The sequence below is a fragment of the Leucopleurus acutus genome (genome assembly GCF_964270905.1).
Source record: "Leucopleurus acutus genome assembly, chromosome: 11".
Lineage (NCBI taxonomy): Eukaryota > Metazoa > Chordata > Mammalia > Artiodactyla > Delphinidae > Leucopleurus > Leucopleurus acutus.
Genome location: NC_139152.1, coordinates 28,519,507 through 28,532,395, shown reverse-complemented (window position 1 = coordinate 28,532,395; position 12,889 = coordinate 28,519,507). Strand labels below are relative to the sequence as shown.

The window sequence follows — 12,889 nt, the reverse complement described above, 5'->3', positions numbered from 1 at the left end:
TAGGTTTAAACTAACAGGACATGCACTGAGGAAGAGTTATTCATAATTTAGTGACCTTCACAGCTGAAGATGTGGTTGCTTTCCTGTTCTACCTTCCTGTTGGTGGATCTTATATTCTTACCATAAAATTATTTTATCATACTAATAATAACTTTCTATAATTATCATTTGTATGCATTCATTTACTATAAAAATTGCTTTTCCTAACCATAGCTATAAATGAAATAGAGTACTACTTTTTCACAAATATGGTACCTTTTTTTCCCTTTTAACAACTGAAACATTTTTGAGTGGAGAGAGAACATGGAAAAAGAGACCAAAGGTACCCAGAAGCAGCTTAGGAATATTTTGTCTGAGAATAGCAAGTGAAAGCAGTTGCTCAGACTGGTCATTCCTGAAGAACATCCCACTGAATTAGCGTATGTACAGAGTTCAGAAAGGATAAGAGTGGAATCAAGTATATTATTCTGTGTTAATTTAAATATGTTCAAAATTATTTTAATGAACATCTGTGAAAAATATCAAAGCTCAGGATATTTTTTTCTTCTTAATTCTTAGTTGTTTTCTCAATTCAGTTTCTTAATTGTGAACTAACTGTGTGTTCTCTTTGAAGGCTTCAAAACTTCCAATGTCAATAATTATAGTAGGTGTTGGGCCAGCAGAATTTGATGGTGAGTAATAAAATTTCAATAGTATTCCTTAGGAGTTTATTTAATCTGACTCATTATGCACCTAGGTTTCTATCACTCTTTTTTTGCATATAAGGATGTGAGTGTGCATATGGATTTGTATACAGTGTCTATGTACATATAGACATAAATATAGATATTACATGATGGAGTCCAATAAAGGTGAGTAAATTAAAAGGATGTCTTCTGAGTAGGACATTATCTCTGTAGTATAGGATAATTCAACATGTAGCTTTCTGTTTTATTAGAGATGGTGTGTACCTCAAAATATTTCTTAAGACCAAGTGATAAATTGAATTTTTGTTCCCAAGGCAAAATACACTCTGGATTCCCTAAAAACTTTTAAGGATGAGCACTAAATTAATAAACCACTAGGTTGTAAAATAGAAATATTAACACAAGCATAATAATGGATTTTCAGACCTTGGCTAGTTGATAGACATTATCTTTATAAATATTTAAGTTCTGTCATATGAAAGAGCAAAGTAAAATGAAAATGGAATTGACCATCTGAAATTTAATGAGACTTTATACAATTATGCTAAATTCACTTACTGGGTACTTTTCTGTTTGGGCTCAAGCCATCTTCAAATGCCAGTTAGTGTGACGGGTGTTTGTGTGACTACTGATCTGGGTAAACTTCTCTAAGGATAGCCTATTCCTCGTCACCTGATGAATTCCTTTAAGAGAACTCTATACTAGACATCAACTGCATAACCACAGAACATTCACCTTGCTCAGGTGTTTTTACATTAATGATGACAGTATTTAGCTTGGAACTTTAGAAATGAGAATAATTTTAGAATATTTGGAACAACTTTTGGTATGCTACAGGTTAATTTAGGCACATAGGTGGTTAATTTTTGTATGATCATCACTAGGATGATTCTTGTTTAACCACCAGTGCCTCCTCCATAAGGATAGTATAGATCTCTCAGTCTCAGGTAAAACAACACAAGCAGTTATATTGCTGATCCTGAAAATTCTTTCCTTTGATTCCATGCTTGGCTGGTCACACTTTATATCATTATAATCTTCCAGTTTCTGAAGCAGAAGTCATTTTAGCTCCTGCTAATATTTTCTGTGTCTCTGAATATTTACATCTGTTTACATTGTCCATCAGGCATGAATCTGAGATACCACTATGGAGTCAGGAAAGCTAAGACACATCTTTCTTGTTAACACTTTGTGTACTTGGTCATCTGCATTGAGCAGTGACAGACTGTGGTTCACAAACTTCACTGATTGCTAGGTTAAAATAACTCATGATTTCTTCTTCAGTTACTATTGCTTTTGCCTCTCAAGTATGCACTTCTCGTTGGGTACATTCCAGGTCTCCCAGACTCCTATGGAAGGCCGTTGTTAGGTGTAAGCCCTGTCACTTGTTCCCCAACAGCTCCCACGCATAATGTGTAAATAGAGAGCCACTGACTCTTCCTATGTATATTTCTGGTCATAAATTCCTATTCAAAGCAGTAGGCACAGCTATTTGGGTACTACCTTCTTACAACTGCCACACTTATTTATTTTCCTCAATTTTTTTGTTCCCAGTGAATTATTTATCAAAACCTTGAGGTATGAAAATTCATCATTTCCCTCTCTGACTTCTTGAATTAAAGAAAAAAAAAATGCAGGAGTCACTCAGAGATCAGAATATGTTTTATTAATAGTAGTGTAGAATTGGAGAATTTGGGTTGCCCTGTGCACAGAATCAGACTTCTTGCTACTTTTTTCCCCAAAGATTAAATGACCTCACCTTTATCTCCAGGCCTTCTCTGTACAGGGGCAGATCCTTGCCTATTAAGCATGCCACAGGGAGAAATTGTCTTCAACTTGAGGATAGGCTGCTCCAAAGAGAGAGATTCAAGATCGTTCCATCTCCCAATCTTAGTTATCTTGTGAATCACTCCTCTTTTCATGAGGAAAAGTGAGCAAAGATTATAGACAAAGAGGGAAGTTGCCATCCCATAGAATTCCCTCCTGGGAATTAAAGTGAAACTTTCCTCTGGCAAACCTGTGAACAGGGAATTAAGGTCCTGAAACACCTGATTTCTGCTTTCACCCTGCTGGAAGAAAATTTCTGACTTATATTCAAGTTGCTGCTATCCTATCAGAAGAGCGTTTTTCTAGGCACTTCCAAATCTATGGTAAGTAAGTTTAAATAGCACGCATAAATTGACATAAAGACTGAAATAAAACTTGCAGATTTTATCAGTTAACCACATAAATCCAACATCTACACGTAACTTAACCAGGAGGTTTGCACAGGCAAGAAATGCAGCATTTTGCCATTCATTATTTGAAGGTAGAGGAAATATAAATAAACTACTAGATTCATGAGTATTTAAATGTCTTGTTTCTTTATTTCAATGAGAACAATTTAAAACTTTCTGTATAATTTCTCAAAGCAGGATTTCTTTATCCTTAAAAGGCAAAAAGTCAAATTAAAGTAGCATCTGGTTAACTGCTTTGATACAAGTTAGGAAAGGGAGAGAACTATAAGGGATTCTAACATGATTTTGTCTCCCAAGGCTAGAAAGAAATACAGGTCTGTATCTTATACATCTTTTTTCCAGAGACGGGTACTGATGGGGAACCTCTGCTTACAATTTCAGGCTCCTTGAGGACTAGATGATCTGAAAAACTGAAGGGTGAACATTTCCCTTCCACCACTTATATGCCATTTCTTTTTTCCTTGTTCTCAAAAGTGTAGCCTCCAATTCTGCTACCCATAGCCTTTTAACTCAAAGGACATAGTGAAAAGTGGGAGATATTTTATAGGATCTCATTCTATTACACTATTGCCTGAATAACTGTCACTTTCTTTAATTGAAGTAGAACACTTACAAAGGCCAGTGGAGATTGTAGAGGATTGTAGAAGGTGAGGCTCAGATTATCATCTAATTTTTGTTTCCCATTTTAGAGTGAGTATAGGGTAATTGTTAGGAGTTATTAGCAAACTAGATAATAAAGGAGAAGATTCTCCAATTGCTGGCATGTCACAATCAGTGTACATTTATGTCTCAAAGTAATATGAAAACTTTGAAAACAAACTTAGACCAAAAAAGGAATTAACTATTGAAAATATCTGAGTATAAAGAATTTTCCTATTTAAATCCCTAATAAGTAGGAGAGAAAAAAATAGTTCTTTTATATTTTGAATAAGTTAATTACCTTATTATTGGTAATTTACATTACTAAATTATGACATATATATCTAAGGAGATTATTGGATGATGGCTCACTAACAGTTAGGTGTACTGGCAATGTTTCAGCCCAGACATTGATTCCTGAACATGTGTAGAAAAGTAAAACTCAAAACCTGTTTTTTAAAAAAAACAAGCTTATAGATATAGAAAACAGATTGGTGGTTGCCAAAGGCTTGCCAGCATTGGAGGTGGGTGAAGTGGGTGAAGGAAGTCAAAAGGTAAAAACTTCCAGTTTTAAAATAAGTATATCGCACGAATGTAATGTACAGTGTGGTTAGTATAGTTAATACTGTATTGCATATATGAAGGTTGCTAAGAGAATAGATATTAAAAGTTCTCATGAGAAGAAAAAAATTTTTAATTATGTATGGTCAACTAGACTTATTGTGGTGATCATTTCACAATATATACAAGTAGCGAATCATTATGTTATATAGCTAAAAATAATATAATGTTATTTGTCAATTATACCTCAATCAAAAAAATATAAAATAGGAAAAAAGAGTAAAATGTCTTTAACCCAAATGCATTATCCAAGCACTGAGGAAAATAGTGAAAAGGTTAGGATTGTATTCTAATATATTTTAGAAGGCGACAAAGCAAACATAATTGCAAGTGGTTCTCTGGAGTCTGGTGAATATCATGTGCATACAAAATGGATTATTAGTACGAGAATATACTTTAAGTACAAATTAGCATTCCTCGTGTAATTAGTTATTTAGAGAATTCTCACTGAAACATTAAACTCTGGAAAATGTTCTTAATTGCAGCGTAACATTATTGTATACCAGCTGTCCCGTTATATCACAGCATTCCCAAATACCAGTTGACCTATGTAATGTTGAAATTATTTTTAATCAACAAAAAAATCATACTTCAGAAATTTCATGCTTTATCCAATCACTGTAAGAGCAGAGAAAATGCCTTTTTGTTTTTAAATCTATTCATAAAAAGATTACAGACAATATGATTATATAGCTTTGTGTAGTTTCAAAGAGAATAAAGTTCAAATTGTTATTGGAAGTTCTGTAATGATTAGAGCCTAGTTTCTTAAATTAGAAAGAAAAAATTAAAATTGAATGAATTAGCATCACTTGCTGAATCAGTCATGTAAGCATGTAATCCAGAGTTAAGGATCTATAGAATGGGGAGATGTACCTAAAGACTTCTACACTGCACAGGCTCTCCTCATCTTTCAAAGGGTCACATGAGGTCTTAGCTTGCTTTCTCCGCTTGTAAAATTTGCACTCAGTTAAGTTTTGTGGAAGAAATCACCGAGGAGATGAAAGGATCAACAAGCTTCCTGCCTTTGGCATAGGACATATTGCTACTTCATACATCTTGATTTCATTATTGCCTACATTTGTTATAGTATTTAGCTAAAATGCACTGAATAAATGATCCTATTTTATTTTCAAGCAATGGTTGAATTGGATGGAGATGATGTAAGAGTTTCCTCCAGAGGAAAATATGCTGAAAGGGACATTGTGCAGGTAAGAAATTTAATGAAAATTATTTATTTTGTTCATTGTGAAGAGCCCGTGTCAGCTCTGATTTGTAAATGAAGAGTTTAAATTGAAATCAAGCGTCTCAGGTTCTGTTTAATTTAGGCAGTTGATTCTCTATAAAATGCATGTTAAGTAATGTCTTAGAATAAGCACCAAATTACTTTCACCCATACTTCATGTTCACCATATATAAAATAGAATTGTTAATAAGTGTCTTTTCCTACTTTATTATTACCATAAAATATCATTGAGATCTTTAGTAAAATTAAAAGCTAGAAATATAACAGGCTTTTAATGATTATTTATTACTTAGACCTCAATAAAGATTAAATGTATTTTAAGGCAGCTGATACATATTCAGTGTAAGTAAACTTAGTAGAAACAAACCAAAAATGTAGATTTTGTTCTATTTCTCCCATAGGTTATGGTTAGAAAAGTGGAAAAATAGATCTTATAATTATATATAAATATAAAAATTATATAAAATATATAAATAATAATATTAATATAATACATGGTAACATAATAATATGTATAATACTATAATAAAATCTAATAATAGATTATATATCTCTATATATAGATATATAGACATATATATGATTCATAATTCTATTAGAATCAAGAAAAATACTTAACTAAAGCCTACTATTCTGGGAGTGAATAGAAAGAAAAAAGGCAGTTAAAATTTATAATTGAAACAAAGGAATTAAATCAACTAAATTTCTGCATACTTTAGAGTCTTCATATCTTTTAGGAAGTCAGAAGCAGAAAAAGACTGTGAAGGGAAGACTAAATGGAAAGGAAAGTTCTCAGTACAATTTGAGCACTTAAAGGAGCAAACAATATTATCTCCTAAATAATAACCTATATATTCACCCATAATACAGTCATTAAGATAATCTAATTTGGAATCCAAGAGAATTTGGTTCAAATCCTGGATTGTCCACTGTGATAAGGATAAGCTTTCTAAACTTCAGTGTTCTGGCATTGTTTAAAGATTTTATCAGATAGTATATATAAAATACATTACATTACTGAAATAGAACTCGGTAAAATACAACAAAAATAATTTTAAAAATTAGAGAGGGAGAATAATGTAAAATAATCTGTAAATATATTATAAAGATTAATCTTGACAAAGATAAAAAAGCATTCTTCTTCATCAGTCAGCAAAATTAAGTTTTAAAATAGAAACATCTGTATAACAGTTTTTTAAGAAGATAATTAAATATGATTTAAACCTAATGTTTAAATATTAACATTAAAATGTTAACATTTTAACCTAATGTTCTTGGTAGTGTAAAAAGCACGCACACATGAATAATTCATTTAAAAGCAGCTGAGAAAGGGAACATGGTGATGTGGTCATCTATTTAAGAATCCCACGATGTTTTGTTGTTTTTAAGTAGACCCGCGATTATTCACCTTATGCTGATTAGCATAATTATAAGTCCAAGTAATTACACTTTTCCTAAAAATCTCTCCATAATGTCTAGTTCACAGTAACCAAAAAATCAAATTACTGCATGGAAGTATGAATTTGAAGTCCTTTAAAATGTATTATGTTGCTGTTGTAATGCATTTTTACAAAGTTAAAAGAGACAGCTTTATATCTCATAGTATCATTTAAATGCTGCTTAAGGGAAACTGGTATTACTCTCTCCCTTAGAAGATAGTTAAGGTTGCTCACATCATTAAGATTTACTTTAAGAGGATTAACATGTTACGTTAGTGACAACCAACAGTTGTTGGTTATTTTATTTATAAAACAAAAATTCCCTTGATCATGAAAGTATTTCATCTCTAATTGGATATGCTACATTGGACAGAACGGTGAGATAGGACTCAGATCTATGATCTTGAACAAGTCAGTAAATCTCCTTTGAGCCTTTCATTCGTTACCTCCAGACTCTCCATTCTTTTATCTTTGATCTTTCCATGATGTGGTGAGTCTCAGAGGAAGTAACAGACATGAAAATACTTTGTTACTTATCAGTATAAGATACATAAACACACACACACACACACACATATATATATATATATAATTATATATTTCCTCTCATTGAAAGTCAAAATCTTGAGACTAATCTATCACCATTAAGGGACACTGAGATCACCAAAGAGTTTGAAGACACCTGACGATATAGCTAAACACTCAAGGGATTCTACCATGTAAAGTTGAACTGAAAGAGTCATGAGATCTCACAGATACTGAACAGGAAACTAAAATCTTCCCAGAGAATTTAGTAGCCTCCTGAATGACAGTGACACCTTGACTTACATGTCTATATTTAGTTAAGGATATCTGATGCACCCTTTTCTAATTTCATGGAAAAGTTGCTAAATGGTATTTGGTCTAATAAAAATAATTCCCACTGGGCTTCTCTAGTGGCGCAGTGGTTGAGAGTCCGCCTGCCGATGCAGGGGACACGGGTTCGTGCCCCGGTCTGGGAAGATCCCACATGCCGCAGAGCGGCTAGGCCCGTGAGCCATGGCCGCTGAGCCTGCGCATCCGGAGCCTGTGTTCCACAACGGGAGAGGCCACAACAGTGAAAGGCCCACATACAGCAAAAAAAAAAAAAGAAAATTCCCAGGGTAAACATTTATATATCACATTGTGTTCAAGAATTAGCATTTTTTCTCTCACCTTGAATAAAATTTTAAAACCTTCCACCATTACAGGTTTCCTGGTCCTACCATTCACTAAAACATTTTTTAAATGAGTTATTTTTAAGAATAGAAATATTCTTGAATATTTATAATATTGGAGTTGCAAGGGCACACCAAGAATAATATTGTCAATCTTCCTACCACCAGGAAATATCTAAGCCATCATAATCAATGCTATGAACACTGCTGGCTAAAATAATATCAGAAAATAGGGTCTATTTAGGCTCTCTTACCTTTTTGTTTTGTAAGAAACTGAATGAGATATTGTACTAAATCACTTAGCAGAAGGCCTCTCACCTACCAGTTGCTCAATAAATGCATTAATATCAGTTTCAGTTATTATTATTAGTTAGTATTTTGGCATAGTCCAGTGGGAAGGCATTTTTATGTCACTGTTTCATAGTAACTGTACCTTGACATATGACACTGTAGTCAGTCTTATGTGTGATTATGTTCATTGCCTCAAGATTCACTCTCATATGACTATAATATAAACAGTATGCAGGAAGAAATTCTATGGTTGTTATTCTAAAACTTAAATGAGTTATTTTCTTAAATCAATATATGTAAAGGCTTTCCATTTGTTTGTTTGCTTGCTTGTGCTGTGGATTGGCCATTGTATATAATGCAATATCATTTCTTCTGGCTGCATTCAGCTGCTGTCCAGCCTATCACTCCCTTAAAAATTATATTTAAATCATATCTTTCATTAGAAGGAGAATAATTACCTTGAAGGCTTAGACTTGAAAATCACTAATGGAGCTCTGCAAAGTAGGAACAATCAAATAAAATTGAGCAGAACCACAACTAAAAGCTCATTTGCCCAAACTGATTCAAACTTTTTTCACAAATAGGCAGAGCTAGCTGTTAGAGCAACTACATAGAACATTTTCCTTGTACAGGATAGATGCTAAAAAAAAGATGTAGTGTGTCAAGGAAATGGTATATTTCAACTGAACAGAATGCATTTATTTGTATTCTTCATATGAATGGGATAAATGAGTGCAAAGTAAAAATTGATTTGTTCCTCTAACCTGAACAGTTTAAGGGTCCAAGTTAATTTGTGGTAATAGTCAGTGATCAACATACATTCACAAATGTGTGAGTGTTATTTTGAACAGGAGGTCCCCAGGTACAGTGATCAGAAATTAGTGATTAAAAGGGACAATAAACAGAGGGGTCTGAGAAGTTGAGTGGAAAATTGTTACTGTAGAAGGATATCAGCAATAGTCCAAAAAGAAAGAGAATATATTTTTGTCATCAAAAGTGTAAGGTTTAACATTAATAAGAGGTAAAGGAAACAGAGACACTTGTCATTTTCATCTCTCACTTAGGGAAGTGCCTCATGACTTGACTGAAGAGATGAATATTCCTTTGGAAAAGGATTAGATAATTTAGGTTAGTGAGTAGAAGATTCTCAACATCTTTTTCTCTGCTCCCAACACACATGTGGGATAAGAGATGCTCCTGTTGATAATATCACTTGCTATAACAGTTACGCTTAACCCAGGGGCAAGGTCCCTTAATACTCAAGGGACGTATCAGAATCTGTGCCCGCATTTAGCAAATGTAAGTTAAATGAGATATATACTTCCCTCCTTGGCTGAAAATTAAGATTTCTTTCTTACCCATTGTTTATGAACATGTTTTAAAGATGAGTAGAAGTGTATGTATTATGAGAACAGTGATTATGAATCTTAGTTTTGACATTCCAGAGTATCATAACATTCTTAAAAATGAATTTATATTTACTTCAATAAAAAATTTAGCACATCCTATAGCATTTGCTGGAAAGGTGAAACAGCAGGTGTTTTAAAATAACAAAAAGGTCAGGAATTACAGTTTTACATTATAATACTGGTACCTGAGTTTGAAAGAGATAAAAAATTGGTAAAAATAGTTAAAGTTTGATATGAATGTAAAGAAAAGACTAGAAAGAAAAGTCTCATATTTATATTGCACATAATTTATAAATTAATGAATAGTAATAATAATGACTATCATACTGTACATATTATGAGTTGAACACTATTTTATGCACTTATGTGTTGACTTATTTAATACAGCAACCTAATGAAGTAGGCATTATTATTATGATCCTCATTTTATAGAAGAGGAAACTGAGTCAGAGAGAATACCAAGACCACACAGCTAATAAGCAGCAGAACCAGCATCTGAACCTGGGAAGTCTAATTCCAGAGTTTCTGAGAATAGGGAGTAAAAAGATAATTGAATTTAATTACCATGGTCTAAGAGAAGAGTAAAGACCAAAGTAAAAGTAAATATAAGAGCAAAGGTGAGGTAAAGGAAAAACACAGCAGGTATAATATCCCCCTTCCCTAGAGAAGTATCAACTATCTGCTAGAGTGTTGCCATTTCCCTGAAATGTAGGTATTAGCTATAGATTCTTCAAAAACTGATCTCCTAACAAATAGTTTAAAAGATAATTATGTATATGTATAGCTGATTCACTTTGTTATAAAGCAGAAACTAACACACCATTGTAAAGCAATTATACTCCAATAAAGATGTTAAAAAATAAATAAAATTTTAAAAAGGTAATTATGTATATACTAACCATATCATTACTAAATTTTAAAAAACTACTATGCCTTTTAAAATAAGAATGAAATAAGCTATAGCTGAAATTAGAGATCTTTTTCTTATTAATCCCTCACTATGTTGATTCTTATTTTCTTACCTTTCTAATTATAGTTTCAGAGAGAAAAATAAACCTAAATTTGTTTGCACCTCTTTGTCAGGTCTTGTCCAAGTCAGATAATATGACTTCACAAATGTTCATATCCTCCTATTTCTCTTCTCAGCTGAATATTATTTTCACTCTGTTAGTTTTTCCTTACCCTTACTTAGCTACCTTTATGGTAAGAGAAAGATTTGTCACCTTTCTATCACACTTTTCTAAAAGTTGTGCTGAGTTTTCCACCTGGTATCAAGACAGGGTAAAATTATGGTCATATGTGTATGCTTCTGTCTATAAGGTACCTTATTTTAAAAAGAAAGGACTACTTTTCTGCTCTTCCTTAAAAGAGACTGCTTTCACTTCATAAATGGTATTACATTTGCTATTTGATTTCTTAACATTTTAACCTGCTTTATCTGTCGCAACCTGAGTGGTTTAAAGTCTGTTTCCTAATAAAAGTTAATTTTCTGAAGGCACATCTTGAGTAACTGCTTAAATCAAAAGTAAATTTTTCAAAATAAATTTAAAACAGTTACATTACAGTATGAGATGAGAGTGTGAACACTCTCTGTTTCTCTGGAGAAAAACCTGATTTAATATAAACTTTAAAATATTATATTTGAAAATTGTTCAACCTCCTGAAATGTCTTCGCTGTGCCTTTTCTCCAAGACCTAAAATTACTGTGTCCCCAAACTATCACAACATTAACAGTTACAATCATTCCCAGTTGCTTTCAAGAATCATGATGTCTGTAAGGGGAAATTGAACTAATGCCAACAAACAGCACAGTGTTTATTAAGTAACCATTATAAATGAGAATGGAATCAGGCAATCTATTGCCAGAGTATTCGGTGATAATTATTCTCACATGATTGTTTATATAAAGATAGAACAATCATTTTTATGTAATGTAAAAATAAGAATATTGATATTTGATGATATTTCAATGAGAAGTATACCAAAATCTTATACTGAGGGTTTTTGGTTGTTTATTTTTTGCCTTTCCAAATAACAGATATAAAAAACAAACATTTGGGGCATGATTCAATGTACTGAATATTTTGGGTACCTACTAATGTGAACTGTGTAAATTTTGTATTCATTGTCCATGTGATTTGATGGTCTAGTAATATAATTAAAAATACATGTGTTTAGGACTCTTTAACAATATACATTATTTTTAACCCTGATTTGAGTAATACTTCTACATTGAAAGCTGAATTAAGCATGCATTAATTCCATTTGACAAGAAACTGAGCCCTGAAGAAGATAATGCTCCATCCAATTAGGTGTAGAACTCAAAACTGCAGAATACGTGTAGCAACATGATGGGTGTACAGGACCCAGAGACAAGAGTTATTGTGGGGAAAAACATAGGTAAAGATTACATCCCTTTTTAGGTAAAGTATATATTAGAAAGTTGTGGTCACTGTTAGAGCTATTTGTAATAAATCAAATATCTTTAAAATGCATAGTTATTATCATGCATCTCACCATTACTCCAGGCTTCTCTGATTCTCCTACAACCAAATGTTTACATATGTTGGTTTTTGTGTCTATTTTTTTATTTATTTAAATAGCATGCTAAGGTCTGTTAAATAACTTTCTTTCACCTCTGATTTAGTTTGTGCCATTCAGAGATTATATTGACAGAAGCGGAAACCACATACTCAGCATGGCTAGATTAGCTAAAGATGTCCTAGCGGAGATCCCAGAGCAGTTTCTCTCCTACATGAGGACCAGAGGAATCAAGCCATCACCTGCACCTCCCCCGTACACCCCACCTACACATGTGTTACATACTCAAATATGACTGTGCTCCAAAATGCTAATGTAACTACACTTCAGTTAGAACTGCTGAGTCCATGCTTTTCTTCTGGTGCTCTATAAGGAACCAGGGAATGAGATACATTTCTCAGTTTGGTTTCAGCAGTATTGGTTTGTATGCTTTCTTGGATCCAAAATTTATTATCTTCCTAAACCAAAACTGTAAATACGGTTGTTGCATGAGCAACAGAAAAATTGTTTAAATGCTTGAAGCAAAATATGGATGTATTCTCTGAATCTTTAAATGTTTTCTAGACAGAAACAGCTAATTTCCAATG

At 32.8% G+C, this 12,889-nt stretch overlaps 1 protein-coding gene across 1 annotated transcript in view; it reads left to right on the top strand.

Annotated features, from left to right (window-relative positions):
* The window catches only part of LOC309969292 (copine-8), a gene marked incomplete at both ends in the record, with an annotated part of 207,908 nt that extends 195,311 nt beyond the window's left edge, over positions 1-12,597 (top strand). The window contains 3 exons of the mRNA XM_082851000.1: positions 614-671; positions 5,318-5,391; positions 12,409-12,597. Of these exons, the coding sequence (XP_082707126.1) occupies positions 614-671; positions 5,318-5,391; positions 12,409-12,597 (321 nt within the window). The remainder of the gene's footprint in view (positions 1-613; positions 672-5,317; positions 5,392-12,408) is intronic.
* Between the last annotated feature and the right edge of the window lie 292 nt (positions 12,598-12,889).